This window comes from Theropithecus gelada, chromosome 14 (assembly GCF_003255815.1).
Source record: "Theropithecus gelada isolate Dixy chromosome 14, Tgel_1.0, whole genome shotgun sequence".
Taxonomy (NCBI): Eukaryota; Metazoa; Chordata; class Mammalia; order Primates; family Cercopithecidae; genus Theropithecus; species Theropithecus gelada.
In genome coordinates this window covers 119667978-119686319 of record NC_037682.1, presented here as the reverse complement: position 1 = coordinate 119686319, position 18342 = coordinate 119667978, and the positions used below count along the sequence as shown (strand labels likewise).

At 44.1% G+C, this 18342-nt stretch overlaps 1 protein-coding gene across 4 annotated transcripts in view; it reads left to right on the top strand.

Moving 5' to 3' along the window:
• ETS1 (ETS proto-oncogene 1, transcription factor) overlaps nucleotides 1–18342 on the top strand; it is a 127846-nt gene that overhangs the window by 103903 nt on the left and 5601 nt on the right. For 3 of the 4 annotated variants that reach the window (XM_025357387.1, XM_025357390.1, XM_025357388.1), the window contains one exon: nucleotides 2276–2536. The exons of the other annotated variant lie outside the window; for it this stretch is intronic. In XM_025357387.1, coding sequence (XP_025213172.1) covers nucleotides 2276–2536 — 261 coding nt within the window. The remainder of the gene's footprint in view (nucleotides 1–2275; nucleotides 2537–18342) is intronic. 4 annotated transcript variants of the gene reach the window in all.

The following is an 18342-nucleotide window of genomic DNA, read 5'->3' as shown; positions in this document are numbered from 1 at the left end:
CGCAGCATAACTGAGTGTCTAATCCTGTTGGATTCTACCCATTTTTGGAGAAAATACCCGTAAATGAAGGTTCCCAGCACCAGGGTTGTGAAATCGAGCTAAAATGAAAGCTGCCTACTGCTGTAAACCACAGCTCTCAACAGGGTTGCATTTGCCTCATGTTTGGGGGGTTGCCAGAGACTGGTTCTGGCTTGGTTTAGCCCCCTTGCTTATTGGGAGTCCTTGGAAACTCTACTATCTTGCTTGTGAAAATTGTGATCTCCTTCTTCTCCAAGTATAAAATTGGCTGATAGAGATGGAATCATTTCAGAGAGACTTTAGCATAAATACTATCAACTTGGTGGGGTGTTGATGAAAATATAAATTCTCCTTCTTAGGCGTTTGGTATGTTTGTCTCAAAGAGAAAATAAATGGCCATGAAGATCAGTAGCTGGTATGAACAAATACCTTTTTATGAGATGCCACAAAATTTCCTGTTCTGCTAAAACAAGGCTTTGACATTCTGGTTGTAGGCTGTTTCGTTGAATCATTTAGTGTAAATTTCTTGAGAGAAAATTAGATTATTTCTAAAAAGGTGAAAAAGATGACTTTCTGCTGGGTAAATGGGGAAGAATTATAAAGAAATATGTATTCATTTTTAATAAGAATGAAGAGGTGCCCTTTTGATAGTGGACTGGGTGGGCCAGGCTGATAACTCCGTGAAGCTCTTCAGTTTACTTTCCCGAGATAACCCTCCTGTGAATGGATGAGTGGAGGAAGGAATGAGATGAAACGGATGACACCACCTTTCTGTTTAAAGCAGTTCTGGAGGGGTCAGGAAGTAGAGAAAACCCAGAGCAGTGGATTTTACAGAAAGTACACACTCAACCAAATGCCTTTTATCCAGATCTTTAAACAATGTTGGGAGCAACATCTTTTCCTATATACTTACTTTAGGTTTGGGCATCTGTTCATGTTTGATTTTTATTGTTTTAAGCAATCTCCACTGTCATGGAGAGGAAAATACACTGGGAGCACACTAATATGAAATTGTATGAGTCAGCCTTATTCTGGGATTTGAAATTTATAGATCAATCACCCCTGAACAATTAGGAGTTGATTTACGGATATTTCTATGTAAATATTTGTCACATCCCTTTGCCTGTTGGCCTGTGCTGAATTGAGGTGACCATCTAGTCTCCCATGATTTAACTTAGGTTACTTGAAAAGTATCTGAAAGTTGCATATAAAAACCATTCCTGTGAGCCTTTTTAGCTCTTAGATGCGTTTGTTTTCCTCCAAAACATTTTTTTTTTTTTTTTTTTGCTAGCCTCCTTTTTAGTGGCATTTTTACCAATGGAAATTTCTCCAGGAGCTATTGTGCAATCATAGCAGCTGTTTATAACCTGGTTTGGGAAATTAATGAACTTGCATGATCTTGTGGTCAGTTAAGAATGCCTTAAGCAACTCACACAGTAAAGGATTTCTGACACTGCTGTGGACCTTAACTCTTTAATAAACCATTTAAGTATTGCCTATACTTTTCCAATGAAGTTTAAATTTCAATACATAATTTTACTTGGAGAGGATAAAGAATATGGTTTTCTGTTTAGAAGAGTAATAGTGTGTGTGATATTTTAAAATCTCTTGGGGAAAGCATCTTATACCATCTTACTCTATTTGAAAAGGCATAGGGTCAATTCATGTATTTTATGTTAAAATAGTATTTGGGAAAAATGCTAAGAAAATAGCACTTTAGTTCCAAGGTCAGAAAAGGCTAATCTGCTCTTAGTCTAATGGGATTCTTTTTTCTTATGACCAAAATATTTTCCAAACTGGGCCTTTTGAAATCATCTCATTGGCTTGAGTTGGAGCACGGAATTCATCCTGACATTGCTCCGATTTCTTCATTTATTCACTGGGCCTACAACATCAGCCAGAAATCGTATCATAACATGTGTGATCCTCAGCTTCTAGATTTCTGGCTTTAGAACTCTTGAGGACCCAAGCATTACTCTGACAGATGTGAGCAGCGTTTGACTCTGACTCTCTGTACTTGGAGTTCTCAAACCAGGCAGCAGAGTGGCCGTGGACCCTCAGATGGTGGCCTGGTGCAGCCCCTTTCCCCAGAGTAAACCCATGACCCCTGAAGCTTCCGTTCCCACTCGCCTCTCCCTTCTTCTGTCCCTCCTGCAGATCTGATTAGCAATCTGTCCTCCATAAGAGGGTTTTTACAGTTTTTTTTTTCCCACTCCCTCCTCCCCTGTCCTCTTCCTACCTCCTCCTTTACCTCCAGGTAAACTCGGGGGCCAGGACTCTTTTGAAAGCATAGAGAGCTACGATAGTTGTGATCGCCTCACCCAGTCCTGGAGCAGCCAGTCATCTTTCAACAGCCTGCAGCGTGTTCCCTCCTATGACAGCTTCGACTCAGAGGACTATCCGGCTGCCCTGCCCAACCACAAGCCCAAGGGCACCTTCAAGGACTATGTGCGGGACCGTGCTGACCTCAACAAGGACAAGCCTGTCATTCCTGCTGCTGCCCTAGCTGGCTACACAGGTAGGCGCCCTCCCGCTGCTTAGGCCAACTCCGTCTGCACGTTTCTGTGGGTGGGATCCTTCCTGGAAGGCACTGTGCACCTCTGACCAGAGACGACAACAGACTCCCTTTTGCAGGGCAGCGGGGAGAAGTCTCTCTAAGAATTCTTTAGTCTCTCCAGCCACTCTGCTTGTGAATAGCCATTGATTTTTGGAAGCAAATAGTATCATTCTCTTCAAAGGGATCATTTGCAAGAATGGTAGGAAACTTATATTTTGGTGTTTTTCCATGTCTGGGGGAAGGGAACTGTGATGACTTGGTGTTCCTGGAAACTCTATCTAGTGGCCTGGCATCAGGGGATTTTTCCTGGGCTGCTCTTGGGAGGTCTTTCTCAATACAAAATCAGCAGTAGCATCTCTCAAAGGCACAACTGAATGGCCTCCACACTGGACTCTTCTGCAGCACCATTCTCCTTAGGCCAGCTGTTCAAATGTGGGAGCAGTGTCCTCAGTGACACTATGCCCTGTCCAGATCCATCCCGGCCTATAGAGAAGACCCCTTCTCTCACTCGACTTTATCATCAGTTTTCTTCCAGGAGCGAAAGCTGTAGTTATGACAGTGATGAGTGAAGAAAGGCCATAAAGAAAGGAAGATGTAGGTTGAGAGCTTGAGCTTTGACTGAGACTCTGGTAGTAGAGCAAAACAATTCTTTCTTCAGATGGGTTGTAGCACATCATGCTGCTTTACCAGAAAAACATGTGGAGAGTATAGCTGAGAAATAGCCAAAGAGTATTAATGTGTTAATCATCAGATCTCTCTAGTGTTTTCTAAAAATTAGAAAGTGTACCATGAGTAGAGCTTATTTTAAAGTAGCTTTGATTACTCAGATGTGGTCTAGGCCTTTATTCTCTTATAATTCTCTCCACTCTGGATGCGTTTTCATGTAGGGACCCTTTGTGTGGATGATGACAAACAGCAAGATCTGTGTTTCTATTGAGGTGTCTGTCTCATCTTTAGAGTATGCTGAATCCTCATTTTTGCATTCAGGGAAGCCTTAGGTCTTTTACGAAGAAAACCAGTGACCTTTGAAAACAACTCAAATGCTTGAAAACTTACTCCCCCTTCAGAGATCAGGAGTGTCTCTCTTATGTTGCATTCCACATAGCTCCCAGTGCAGTTCATTGCATGAGTAGTGCTCAGGAATTATGTCTACATGTTGGGGTAGCAACAAGGTCAAGGCCAGGAATGGAACTCAAAGGCCCTTACTTTATTCTTTCTACAATACCCCGGTGGTCTTGCTTGAACATGGCTAGCATGTAGGAACTTACTACTTTTCAAGGGAGTCCTTTCCCATCTCTGGAAGGAGATTATTAGGAAGTATATTCATTTCCATTAGAAACATCTGGGGTGAGGAAAAGTATATTAAGTCACTCTCAGGATGTACAAGAGTGTCAGCTCATGCAGTTATACTTGTTAGGAGTTAAAGAACTAGACTGCAGTTGAATATAGTGATAAAGGAAGGGAGACGTGCTGCTTAATTGGGAAGAGAAAGGAAAGGCAGAGGTAGCTCTAAAATGACTTTGTGGCCTTGTGAGGTAGACTTTATCTCTAACTGCCAGTGCTTGCTTCTGTTTTTGTGGTGCAGGGGAAACTGTGCTCTAGGTCTGAGTTATGTCTGGATAGTTTGATAGTTGCCTGCCCACCCTCTCCTCTGCCCTTCCTTCCTTCCTTCCTTCCTTCCTTCCTTCCTTCCTTCCTTCCTTCCTTCCTTCNCTTCCCTTCCTCCCTCCCTTCTTCCTCCCTCCCTCCCTCCTTTTCTTTCCTTCCTTCCTTCCTCCCTCCCTCCTTCCTTCCCTCCCTCCCTTCTTCCTTCCTTCCTTCCCTCCCTCCCTCCCTTCTTCCTTCCTTCCTTCCCTCCCTCCCTCCCTTCTTCCTTCCTTTCCTCCCTTCCTCCCTTCCTCCCTCCTTCCCTCCCTCCCTCCTTTTCTTTCCTTCCTTCCTTCCTCCCTCCCTCCCTCCTTCCCTCCCTCCCTCCTTCCCTCCCTCCCTTCTTTCCTTCTTTTCTCTCTCTCTCTCCCTTTCTCTCTTTCTTCAGACATGGGATAAGGGAGTAAAACATTTAGTGAGTAGAAGAAAAGGGGTAGTGATTATCACTTAAAAGTCTCAAAGACTGAAGTAATCATTTTAATGAAAAAACGTTTTTGAAGCATCTTGCCATTTAATTCTTTCTCCTTGACCATTGCAATTTCACTTTTTATACTATCTCATGTGGTGGCGAGAATAATAGTCCAGAAAACAGAAGTCCTCTGTGTTTCCTCCCAACTCTAACACACTGTGTGGTTTTAGGCAAATTTACCTTGTTACCGTTTTCTACTTTTAGTGAAGTAGAAGTGTTCATTCTTGTCTCGGTGGCAGGAAATCTGTGAAAATGTAATTGAATTAAATCAACTAATTAAATAAATGAATGCTGGACATTGTGCTAGACATAGAGGGAAAAACCCTCAATTATAACAATTCAATTATTTCAGCAAATGTCTGAGCGTATACTGAGTGCAGAAAAGCGAATATGAGGGCTCACTGTCTCCTTGAATTCAAGATATTTTAAAAATCCTTAGACTTGAACTGGATTCTCCTATTACTGTGGTCTGAATGAAAGTTGGGATTTGTTAGGTATGTGAGGAGCAACCCACATTTTAGTGTTTATTTTTTTCCGTTAATGGATACCTGGTGAACACCTCCTGCCTGTACTGCAGACTCATCCTATGAGGGTGATCTCACACCCTCATGGTGCCCCCGCCAGCCTCATTTAAGATGCGTCCTAGGGAATAGGGAAGCGGATGAAATGTGCCCATACAGCCTCGTCCACCACCTGAGGCAGTCACTAGAGTGCCTATAAATGGGTGTCTAGCTTTATGCAGACATGTTAAGATGAGCTGAAATTTGCAAAAGTACTATGGAAAGCAGAAATCATTGTATACACTTGTTGGCAATACATTTTATTGCTTGTAAAAGTTACACTTACTTGCTCAGGTTCTGCTCAACTTTTCTGTATGTTCCCTTAAAATTTGATTGCTCCAGAGTATGTTTGGCCACACAGTAGGGGTACACATAGCTCCACGTCACTGTTACTTGGCCTGAACTAAAGGGTGCATGCTTAGATTCTCCAAGCTGGGAAGAGAATCCATCTTCCTGCCGTTGCACCAGGAGTCTGGGTCTTTGTCCATATCATCTCCAGAGGAATACATTTTACTTCTTGATAGGAAGTCTTTCTTACTGCACTGTAAGTGTGGAAATCAGTTAGAAACTGAATTTTCACATTCTCTTGCACAGCTACATTCTTCCTCCAAAGATAAGAAAATTGCATCAACCTTCGCTGGGCTCCCATAGCAACTTGTTAAATTAGGTCAAGATGCGGGGGCAGATAACATGGCTTGAAAGCCTGCTTGTTAGCTGAGTTAAGAATACATCAAATGCAATGTTGGCTTCCGCCAAAATGTACCTCCTTACCTTACTGTGAACTGTTTACGGTTATCAAACTGATACCATCAGAAAGCTCCATTTTCTTTTGTTCGAAGATACATTATGAACCCCTTCTAATTACAACACAGTCCTAGAGAAGTAGCCCAATGTTTTCTATATACATTTTGTAAACCTAAGCAAAACGCTTTCCAAGTCCTTGAAAAACATAGGCATCTCTTCTTCCTCTTGCTTTTCCGTTTCAGTAGGTATAGAATAATATAGTAGGTTGTCACATAGTAGTGTCTCTTCCTCTCAACCCCTCTAGTCCCATTTCATAGGTGATGAAACTGAGGCACAAAAAAATGACTTATTCAAGGCCATGTATGTAACTGCATTCTGCACAGAGGTAGCTTCTGAATTGAATCTTAAGCACCAAATGTCTCACCTGAATAGAAAATCTTTTCTTCATATTAGAGAATGAGAGTACTCCTTGGTTATTGCAGTTGCCTGCCTAGACTGATTAGGACCTTGTCTGCCTCTTGTCACTAATGAACACTATGTGTATGTGGGTTAGGGGTATGTGGGAGGGAGGAGAGCTGGCCTTGGCTTCCGTCCAGAATTATTGACCTATAAATCACCTTTATTGAACTTCATTCCAGATTGTCAGACATACCCACAGATAAGGAGTCCTATCACTTCTGCAGCTGTTTTGGAGCAGGTCTGGTGGTAATGCCCTTATCAATGTCTAGGTGTGTTCTCAGTCTTTGATTTGCAATTGTGAATGAAGTGGTTTTCTTGTTTTCTAGGAGCCTGAAAAAGGCTAAACCCAAAGCCATTCATTAACCATAATGAAATTATGTTTTATAGTGTTACACAGATTTATAAGTAGGCAGTCCTTCAGTTTCCTTAAGGCTAAATTTGGGACTATCTGGAATTCAACCTCCAAGTTTTTTTGTGTGTGTGAGACATCACACACACGCACACACACACACCACACACACACACAAGGTACTAGTCTTGCAGAAAAAGAAGCCCCGTACATTCTCCTCTAGGTCCTCTCAAATTGATTCTGCCCTGAAATAAATCCTCTTCTTGTCATTTCATAGATGACTTTAGAGCCAGTCTAAAGTCACACAATAAGAAAGTCCCAGGGCCAAGTCCAGAACCTTAGGGTTCTGGCTCTTAGTTGAGTTTTAGGGTTCAGTAACCCAAAACTACTGCTAAAACATGTTTTTGAAGATAAACAACTTTACTGCAAAAGGAAGTGCTTCAAAGCCCTTCAATTCAGAATGAAACCTGAGATTTGGCAGCATTAGCTGAAATCACAGTTTTCTGAAGGAAAGCTCGATTGCAAAATAATCTCAACGTATTCAGGTACAGACAACAACTGAGGAAACTTTTAGTATGAGCCTAAGTTAGTGATAAGGAAAGAGTAAAAGCAGGTTACTAGTGCAGTGTGAACTTGTGCTGCGGGCATGTTGATTAGGAACAGTCTAGAGCCTTTTAATTTGGGGGGATTACTGGAGCCAAGCTCTGGAATCCAAAGTCTCTCCATGTAAATGCTGTTGCGTGAGACAGTGTAAACTGGCTCAACTCAGGCCCCGAGAAGGTAGGGCACTTCACTGAGGTCTGCAGGCCAGGCAAAGCCGCGACTGGCTTCCAGGCTTGCTGAAGCCATCACAGTCTCAATGTAGAGCATCCCTGGGGAGCCCCTGGTTGGATAAGAGGAAAAGAGCTTGGGAATGAGAAGGACGGAAACAAAGTGTCTTCCCTCTGTTGCTCAGAGGCTGCTGTAATTAACCAGTTGCAGGAAACTGGCAGCCCCCTCAGCTTCAATAGAGCCTTCATGTCAGCCAGCAGCTGAGACGCTGGCAGGGATTCCATTCACTGTGCTGGGTTTAGCTGTGGATCCTAAAGGGGTGCCTGGCGTGGACCTGGAGATCTCCGTGGAGCAGTAGACTCACATGCTGCTCAGTTTTGTGATTGATGGGAAAGTACTTTGGAGCACCGAGGAAGAGAATTCTCGGGAAGATTTGAACTGGTTGGGAGGCAAAGCTCTTTTCTATTGCCTGTGAGTAATTTCACTGTTTCTGCCTCCTAACTAATTAGTTTTGCATGAATTTTTCTTCATCATCTGCTACCAGTAGAAAAAGATCACGTGGTAAAAGGATTCGTCCTTACTATGAACTTTTTTTTTTTCTAAATGTCTTTTTAAAAATGTGGAAAGTGGTGATTCCCTATTTCTGTCGTGGCTTTTGAAGATTGCAACTGGCCGAACTACCTTAGTGTCTTGATTCAGCTATGGTAATACCTTGCAAGCAGTCTTTGGACAGAAGAGATCTATTCATCCTGTACAATATATCTCGAACCCTGGTGCTGTTTACAACTCTCTGAGGCCTAGAGGGTGCCTGGATTTTGGATACCAGAAGACTCACAGGTTGACCCCTCTGTTCTGGGTGTAGCCCACTGCCTGTTTTAGGGGAGGAGTCTCTGAGTCTTAGATTTTTCGGGTCACTGTTTCTTTAATAAAGTCTCACTACAAATAATGGAATTGGGTGGTGACTGTTCTGGAATTCCACTCTGTCTCCAGTTTGAAGCTCCACCTTTGGAGGAAGCAAAATGTTTCCATTGAGCAGAATGCAGCCAGCGTGCTGCTGAGACATCCACACCAGTCTTCACTGCCTTTAAACAACAGGCCTTGGAAACTCCCCATCACCTCTGTTGGGAAAGGCCCTGCCAGGTGTCCCAGATGACCCTGCTTTTGCCCCCTTGGTACTTCTTTCTTTTCCTTGAATGGCCTCCCCTGCTGCAGAGAGTAAGCAGCTGCTGCTCTGTGTAGAGGCTCATTCAAGAGAAGCTCTGCCCCTCCTGTCCTCCCAAAGTGACTTGCATGTGACGCCTGCAGGTTGGAGCGCTCCTCAGCACCCTGTCAGTCACTTGGGAATGCCTGCAGGTAGAAGTCCAGGTTAAACACAAGAAAGGGTGGTCATCCCATGAGGTTTTACCAGGGGCAACATTCAGGGGCTACCCCTGTAGAATTCAGAGCATGGAGTCAGACCCTGCCAACGAGCAGCTGTGTAACCTTTGGCAAGCTAACATCTCTATATCTGTTTTCTCATCTGCAAAATGGCAGTAATAATAGTTTCTATACCATAGGCTTGTTGTGAGAACTAATGAATTAGTTTATGGAGAGCACCTGGAGCAGTGCTGGGTATACAGAAAGCTAGGCTCTAAGTGCTAGCTGTCACCTCCATCCATAGTATTCTCCAACCCTTTTATTTTTCCAGTATAATTCTAAGTTCCTTGAGGCCAGGGAACAACGCATTTTACTTACAGAATTGCAGTAATTGCTGGCAGTGTCACGGAGCATAGCAGGTATTTAATAATAGATTAGGTCTCTTCATTTCTTTAGCTCAATCCCGGATCTATTAAGTTCCTACTGTGTGCTTAGACTCCTTCATATACACTGACTTTTTAAATCCTTCACCAAATATCACAAGGAAGTTTCTGTTATGCCCACTGTGTAAATGAGGGCATTGAGATTTTTGTTTTTCTTTTTAGAGGAGGAGGTCTAGCCCAATGTCACACAGCAAACGACAAATAAGATGACTTTCAGGGTTTTCACAATGTCAGAAAATATTCAAAATACTGTGTTAGTTTGAGTGTGCCGGAAAGCAGGTGCCAAGACATGAGTAGATGTGCAAGGCGTTTACGGAAGGAGCATCTCTGAAGGAAAAAAAGGGAGGAGGCAGCGAAGAGAAGGCAGGGGAACCTTCAGACCATGCTGCAGGTCTGGAAGGAGGAGGTTTGGGTAGAAAGAGCCCTCAACTGTAGCTCTGTTCCAAGAAAACTTTGACTGGGCCCAGGGGATCCTTGTGTCAACGTTGTCTGCTGGAGGAGCTCTGTGTCTCCCAGAAGTGGACCTGTATGCCCTCACCATGCTCTGTCCCTGGCTGGAGCAGCCCCCAGGAATGGTGGTGCTGGTGTGGACATGGTAGAGCCAGTCAGTAATGTTCCTTGAAGCAGGAGATCTGAGTAGACAGCCACAGGGACCTGACCTATAAACATGGCTTGTTGAGACCAGCACAGCTTTTCCATGTGGCAGGACTCAAGACCATGTGTCCCGGCACTCTCAGTGGCCGGTGATGGGCTTCTGAGCTCAAGGCATGTTGTTGACTGTAACTCCCCAAACTGTATTGTCTTTTGTGTGACTCACCTCTCCCTGAGAGATAATGAGAGTGAAAGTTCTCCTAGAGTGATTGAATGTGAAAGTTTAAACTCTGAAACAAGGATGGGACTTGCTTTGTTGGAGATGCTGTCAGGGCACAGGTCTGTGGAGGTGTTTGACATTCAGAGCCGAGGCGGTGGAGTTTCTTATGGAGGCCTCTCAAGGCTAGGCTCTCTGTTCGTTCTTCTTTAAAGGCGTAGGTAGGACACTTTCAGCTCATCACATTATGGTGAAACAAAAAGTATTTGATCTGCTACCTCCATGCTGTTGTTAATATTGTTTTTTGCTGTTCAGCACACTCTGGCTACATTTGAGGAGTGTTCAGAGATTATATGCTGGATAAATGCTTACAAAATTCGGTGTGCAAATGATCCCTTAGGATCTAGTTCAACTACCTTCCAAGAATTCTAATACGCCTGACTAGTGATTTCTCTCATTCTTGACATGCAGGGAAAACTTAACCCCTAGGATAAAATAAATTCCAGAGATCAAGTTGAAAATCCTACTGAGAAAAGACTATAGTCTTCAGACTTCTAAAGTTCTGTTTTCTAACCCTGATCAGTGAACATACCTTTCTTTCTTCTCGTTACCTACATAATTAGGAAGATTTTTCTTTGTACATTTATAGTGGCTGGAAAAACCATTTCTTTGGTTTATAACAAAGCTCTTATCCCCTTCCCCCAAATCCAAACCTAACGCATCTCTGGTGACTTCTTAAAAGAACTGGTTACCTAGAAGACATCAGGAGGAAAGAGCTATAAAGAAACCCACTTCCTGACTTGAGCTTCACTGGCTCACTGTCCAAGTTTGTGTCTGAGTGTTAGCTTGAATGTGTTAGACAGAGTTATTGGTGGGTTTAGAAGAAAGGTGGTTGCATTTGAATAGAGACTGCCCCTTTAAGAGAGGAACAGTCCCCTTTCTCCTGCCGCCGCCCCCACACATGTGTACTTGAGCACTTGCAGGTGTGCAGAGCCAGAGCAAAAACAAAGGTCTTTCCCTCATACCCTAAAAATGCGTAACTGTCTTGTTCTCAGACGCAAGTCAGACTGGCCAAATGAGCCTCGCTTAACCCTGTTCCAGGTGAGAGGACTCCACTGGCCAGTTGCCAGCCACCTGGCCTTGCTGTCAAGCCTGTCTTGGGCACTGATGACTGGACAAGAGGTTCTGCTTGAACCCCAGTTAATGCTGGTGGGACCCGTCTCTTTGGGCCCAAACTATTGACATTTGTGGGGAACAGTGCTGAACTTGCTCTGGGTGAGCTCTGTATAATAATTAGGTGACGAATACTTGGTGAGGAGCATGAATGACTAAGGAAAAAGGTGCATCAGGAAAAGAGGATCTAAGTCCATCTGTGGCCAAGATTTCCCTAAACCGTATATGCCTGTGATACTTTCACTTGCAAAGCAGTTTGCATCTGCTATCTCTTTTTGTGCATATGTACTTTTAACATAGGAACAAGGATTTCAGAGTCTTTCCTAACTTAAAAAAGTCCTAAATGGTTATTCTCATTTAAAATATTAAAAATTTTTAGATTTGTATACTTTAACTTTTTTTTCCTTAACCTCCAACTTTCTACTTGTTCAAAGTCGCCATACAAAAGGCCAATTTAATCGTTGGAAGTCTAATAAGATTTTTTCTAGTGCTTTTACATTTTTTTTAAATGCATCTTTTTTCCCTCTTCTTGTCTTTTACTGAAAATTGTTTTTAAAAATATATTTTCTGTTGTTTCATTCTTCTTTGTAATTCCATTATTGTATATTCAGTTGCTCCTAAATTGTTCACCTCTTTTAGTCTCTTTCTCTCTCTCTCTCTCTATATATATATATATAAGTAGATATGTAGATTTTTGTAATAAGACTTAATTTACATTTTTATAAAGTAAAGAGAAGCAGAGATTACTATTTCCATTTTAGGGAAGGAAAAAGTAAAGCCCAGAGAGATTAAATGAGTTGCATAAGATTGCAGGGTGATTCAGGGAAGAAGTGATATGGAAGCCTTGTACCCTTAACTCCCTACCCAGGGCTTTCCCACAGGCATCATATATTTTAATTTTATAGGATGCTGTCATCACTCAGTACTCCACTGCCTGACATGTAAAATGGCTTTTATTTTTAATGTTTTTGACACTCTTCCTTCTTTCGTTTTTGATCTAACATGCAAGAGACATGAACTCGGCGCTCAAAGACTGGTTTTAATTGATTTGAGAGCTGTTTTCTTACTCTTTTTCATGGTTAGATACTGGCTATCTCAGCAACAAATACAAGTTTATAAAGTTGTTGTTCATCATTGTGTTCAGCAAGTATGCTTTCCAAACACCTGTCAGAATGTTCTTTGTTGTTAGAGTTGAATTACTGGAAGTTATATTCCCAATCACTGCCCTTGAGTTACTAGCCATTGATACAGGAACATGTTTATAGAATATATTGACACATAGTGAGTCTTTAAACCAAGGCTGTATTGGCCAGTTATAGAATGTGTTATACATGGAGTGTGTTAGAGATGAGATAAGATTGGGTCAGGGTGGGGCAAAGAAAATGTACAACTCAGAAGAAATGAGAGGCATAGAACGCAGCCAAAATATCAAGCACTCCTGACCCTTACTCTTCTTCAAATAATTTCCCCAGTGCCTTGATTGCCAGTCAGTCCAGCAGTACAGTTTCTTGAGTTACTCATCCTCAGGCAACAAGACTTTGTGCAGCTTCAGGTTGAGCTTGGGCCAGAGGGCAAGAAACTGTCCGGATATTTTCTGTTTTGTCCTCAAACTTAATGGAAATCAGGAGATTTGGGGACCTTTCTGAATGGTAATTTAGAAGAGGATTGACAGAAAGGGGCGGTGATGCTTGGAATGGGGAGTCATCCACCCCACCCTCAGAGGTGCGTCCTCCTGTGGTAGCATGAAAGGCAGGTTGATACACTTGTGAACAGATGGGTCATTTCTGGATTCGAATGTTCTGTTTTTGCCATCATCGTTTGGCTGTGGGTAGAGACACCTGGCTGGAAGGGAGGGGCCAGCCAGGCCTGTTCCTCTGTTTTAGGGCCACCTGCCAGATGTGTGCTATCAGGGCAGAGTCAGCCCTATTGCAAGGGTGACCAACCATGAGAGTTTCATAGGTTAAAATAAATGTGGTGTCCTGCCCACACTGAGGTATTTGATTTGACTTTTAGAACAGAGCTAAAGGGATTCGCTTCTTAAAGTAGCAAATTAACTCCCAAAGGACAGGTGGTCGTTTTCATTTTTGGGAACACGTTGATGAAATGCAGCTTGAGGGTCACCCATATTATTTGGCCCCAAATATAGTTTAATAGAGAGAAGCCATTTGAGCGGCCTTTCTAATCCTTACGCCTTTCTTCAGAGGAGGTTTGTTTCAGTAATGTAATTTAGAAAATCTTTATTGAGTACCTGCTGAAGATAAGCTATCATACCTGGCATTGAGGATATATGGCTCAATAAGATACAGTCTGTGTTCTCAAGGAGAACATGTCAAATGACACAGGAGTCATTCAACAGCAAATAATTTTTTGTTTGTTGGTGTTTGTTGGTGAGGCGCAGTTCTAGGCTTTGGGTTGAAGCAGTGAAAAAACAAAGTCCTTGTCCTTAGAGCGTATATTCTAGTGATGGGAGAAATGGACAGAGACCAAACCATTGGGGTGGTCTTGGTGTGAGCCATGTACAATGCAGACATGAGGAGACTGCCTGGGAAGTGCCCACCCAGCGTTGACCTCCATCTGTTTGGAAGAAAGCTCCTGTGTTCGCCTCTCAGCAGAGCACAGGTGACAAGAGTGAGAACTTGTGGTTGAAATGGAAATGAGGAAGGAGTAGAAGGAAAAAGTGAAGTTCAACCTGACCCTCTTCACTTGCTGTGAGGATGTCCTTGTCACAGGCTCCCAGACCTGGAAAATGAGAAGAATGATACTGACAGATTGGCAAATGGAAGGGATTGCCATCAAGAGCATGTTACTAACGCATTGTCCTAGCCCACTGATATATATGTATTTATACTGCTCAATTCTTAGCCTCAGGGCAAGGGACCAGAATAGCAGGGGATTTTTAATAACCAGCTCCTCATTGAGACAGATAATGGGCCTTGCAGCTCCCAGACAAGGAAATATGACCCAAATGAGCAGGAATTTACTTGAAGCTTTACGTTTTTTAAAAAAGTGAGATTGTTGCCTTAGATTTGAGGAGGCTTGGGGGTCCCCTTAGGGGGTGAACATCCTTGGTGTGATTTGCTTTGTGGGCTTGGGAGCTCTCCAAGTTCCCACCTGGTATTTCTTCTTCTGAGCTTGTACCATGTTCTTCAAATCAGGCCTGTCAGTGTGTAGTAAGAACTGTCCTCTTCTCCAGAGGCTGAGAAGAACAAAGTAGTAGAAGGAAATTCCCCTGCAGCCGCCTGAGAGGGAGGGTGGAGAGGGAGCAGACGGCAGGGGGTGTGGAGGCTCCGTGCCATGGGAGATGGGTGTGTGGAGTGTGTGTGTGGTGCTCTCCCGCCCGCATGGTTCTGGAAAGAGACCTCCTTCTAACAGGGACCCCTCTGTTGTTGTGGCTCAGAGCTTCGACTTGAGAAGCATACTTTCCCAGTGATGCCACTGGATTCCTGATGTGTGACACTCCCGGGCAGCATCGTGAAGGGTGCTGTTGACTGCCTTGGAGATCCCAGACAGGGATACCATTGTGAGTCACATTGAACATGTGAGCTCCCCTTCCCATGACTGGCGCTATTCTTAGTACCGTTTTCTGCTCTGGGGGACAAAGGTCACTGGGACCGCAGTCCATTTGGGTAGGTGGAAGGGGCTGGGCTCAGGGATGAGGGGGAGTTGCAGGGGGAATGGAGGAAGAGGCTTTACAAGTTTAGGATATAAACTTGGAGCAAGGGCAAGGGATGGGACCCTGGAGCCCTGTGGGGTTGGGCAGACCTCTGCTAAGCAGCACAGAATCACCTTCTAGAAGAGTCGTAACTGGGAGTGCTGGACTCATTCATTGTCTACACCAGTTTTGGGTGTAAGAACTTCTGATGGGCCTGGATGTGGGTGTCGCTGGCAGATCTGTGTAGCCAGTGTGCCTTCCAACCCCAGAGCTGCCTCTAAGCTTTGGGTTTCCAAGTGGCCCCGAAGTCCCCTCCCAGACCTGAAGTGAGGGTGATGTATTGCTGTGGAAACAGGCTCCTGTGTTAGCCTATCCATTGGCCCAGCCAGGACCTGAGCCCACCCCGGCCCAGTGTTTCTGGCTGGAAGAACATTTCCATGTCTTTCCTAGTTCTCTTGCTCCCCACAACAAAAAGGCAGTTTAGGAGTCAGCCAAAAGGTGCTAGAGAGGAAGCTTCAGCGGCCATCATGAGCTCCTCTCACTTGGTACAAAAATGTGGGCTTTCTGAGGGGTGAGCCCTGTGTGTACAGGTTAGGCCGGAGTTTGCCTGTGGGGTTTCTCTGCAGGAATCGGGGGAAGGAGCGTGGAACTGACATCTCTGTTATGTTGACTGTCCTATTGTGAAGCCAATGGGAGAGAATTCTTCCCATTCATATTCCCATTATTTCTTTAGGTATCTGCTTTTCCTGTCTATCCTCCCTCTTTTCTTGGGTGTAAACAGAAAAAAAGAGTTAGAGAGCTCTGCACCTAGGACTTGGGCTTCTAGGGCCTGAATTTAATTTTTTTTTCATTCCTTTTGAACAAAGGAAAAGTCACAATGAGGACAAAAGTCCTCTGGCGAGTACTCACTCTGTCCCAGACTCACTGGGTCCTATGCGCTGACATCACAGAGAAAGGGCAGGGCAGGGCATCTACAGCCTATGACTGCTTGACATTTCAATTTGGAAAATGCACTGGTAGAAAAGGAAAACTAACCATTCCGTCAGAGGTTCTTCCTCTGGGAGCTGGTGCAAACCACGGGAATCAAAGGTCCCCTCTCTGCATGGTGACTACCAAGTCCCAAGGGCAGGAGACTGCAGTGCGCTCCTGGGCCCTGTTTTCCAGCATGGGCAGATGTGCTGACCGCTCCCCGCCAAAGACTCATCTGGCGGAAGGATCTCGATCTTTCCATCCTTTTCCTCGGCTTGGTGTCATGAGACCCTGTGCCCCAGAGAGATTTCAGATAGTGGAAGAGAGGCTAAGGTGAACACCGGGAAGAAGAAACAATGAAGTAACATAACATAACGGCTGCCACAAGAGGACGCTGGAAACATCACCTGTGGAGGTGCAGGCGGTGGCGGGGGCTGGCACAGCCGCTGGTGGTCAGATGACTGGGAGAACCGCTGGCTATCCCATGTCCTGCAACTGCTATGAGAAGTTGGGGAGAGAGTTTTTAAAGTCAGGTCCCCTTATCCCTTGCAACATTGCACTTAGGCAGTTTAGATGCCTGGCCTTTGGCCCCGTCATGTCCAGGGGGACAACGGTAGCATTGAGATGAAGTATCTGGGGCCAGGCTGCCTGGGTTCCAGTCCTGGCTGCTCCACTGCTGATCTAAATGGCCTCGCAGTGTGTCAGTTTTCTCTGCTGTGAAGTGGTAGAAACAAATAGCACAACAGTTGCATCCACCCCACAGAATTATCGCGGGGAATGAAGGAAACGAGTGCAGGGTGTCACAGTGTCTGCAGCGCAGTAGGTGCCCCATCAATCATAGTACTCCTTCGTTTTTCTCGGTCAGGGTCTAAAGCAAACCCCTCTCCTCCGAGGCTTCTTTCACATAGCTTTGGGGTAGGTTTTCTTCATGTCTCTCTTCAGTCTCTAGAGTTATTGTGAGTTTCTCCAAGAAACCTGTTCTGTGGCCACGGCTCTGGCAGCTGCCTTTCTTGAGAGCGATTTACTGTTTTACCTCTTTGTGTCTGTTAGGATGGCTTCTCAGTGGGTTCCTCTGAGAATGTCACGGTTAGTTTTGTGAACCCAGGCAGAGAATGAGTAGCTCACGCCTTTAGGCAACTCCCAAGAAACCTGCAAATGTCCCTGAGTTGAATACAAAATGGTTTTTACTGAATGAAAGTAGAAACAGAGGAAGCTAGGGCTTTACCAGTGCAGCCCTCTGGGCTGTTGTTCGAATGTTCCTTTATTTTGTAGGCATTCACTGACTCATTTTATTCTGGAATACATGTAAGGTATTTCTTGCAAGATGGTTTTAAAGAGCTAATGGTCCATTCTCAGAAAGAGGAGGTAGAGCTATTCCATGTTTTCATATTCAGCGTGGCAAGTGCTGAGGAGGAGCCTTGGAAACCACCATTAGGAAGTTGTTACTGGAGGAGGACTTCCTTTGGCTGTGCGATGATAGCTCGCGTCAGTAGCTGTTTCTTTACTTCACTGGAGGTTGCCCTGGTCCTTTGAGTCTAAAGGCCTGGGTACTAGACCCAGCACCATCATTTCGCTAACTGTGGCTCGGAGCAAAGTCACAGTACTTTGCTGAGCACCTTTTCCACGCCAACAGAAAGGAAGCCGAAAGACCGCTTGTGCTTCTCCTTACAGCAGAGGGTTGGGTGTGGATTTTAGGAGCAAGCACAATGATGCATGTGAACATGTCTTGTACAAATACGAGATTCCACAAGACATTACCCTTATAGATTATGAAGGCAATTTCTTTTTTAGATTGAGGGGGAACCTAAAGTTTGTTTCCTGTTAAATCTCAGTTTACTTTGGATCAGACAAATTTGCAACTCTGGTGAAAAATTAGAGCCTTAGTGAGCAGAGCTTTCCTGTATGAGCTGGAGCTTCCTGGGCTATCTCAAGAGATGTGGACTGGTTCTTTCCCAGTCCCGCTCTGCCCAGTTTATGTTATAAGGGACAGTGTAGACATGTAACAAGCAACACGGACTTTTGAACCCCTATTTGTCTCTCTACCTACACCTATAAATTAAGAATCCCTGGGGGCATTGTCATTTCAAATGAGAAGGTTATCCTGAATGGAAATCGGTGTGAATATAAACCTTTTAGCATAGAATAAATTGACTGTCAGGGTATTGATGGCTAAGACAGAAAAGTGTGTGTGTGTGTGTGTGTGTGTGTGTGTACGTGCGCATGTGTAATTTAGAATGTACTGAACCTATGTAGAATTTCTGAGGCAGTCCCCATCTGACCTCTGAGGATTTCCTGGGTGAAAAGTTAATCCCTCAAATAGTAATGATGCTTTTTTTTTTTTTTTTTTTTTTTTTTTTTTTTTTTTTT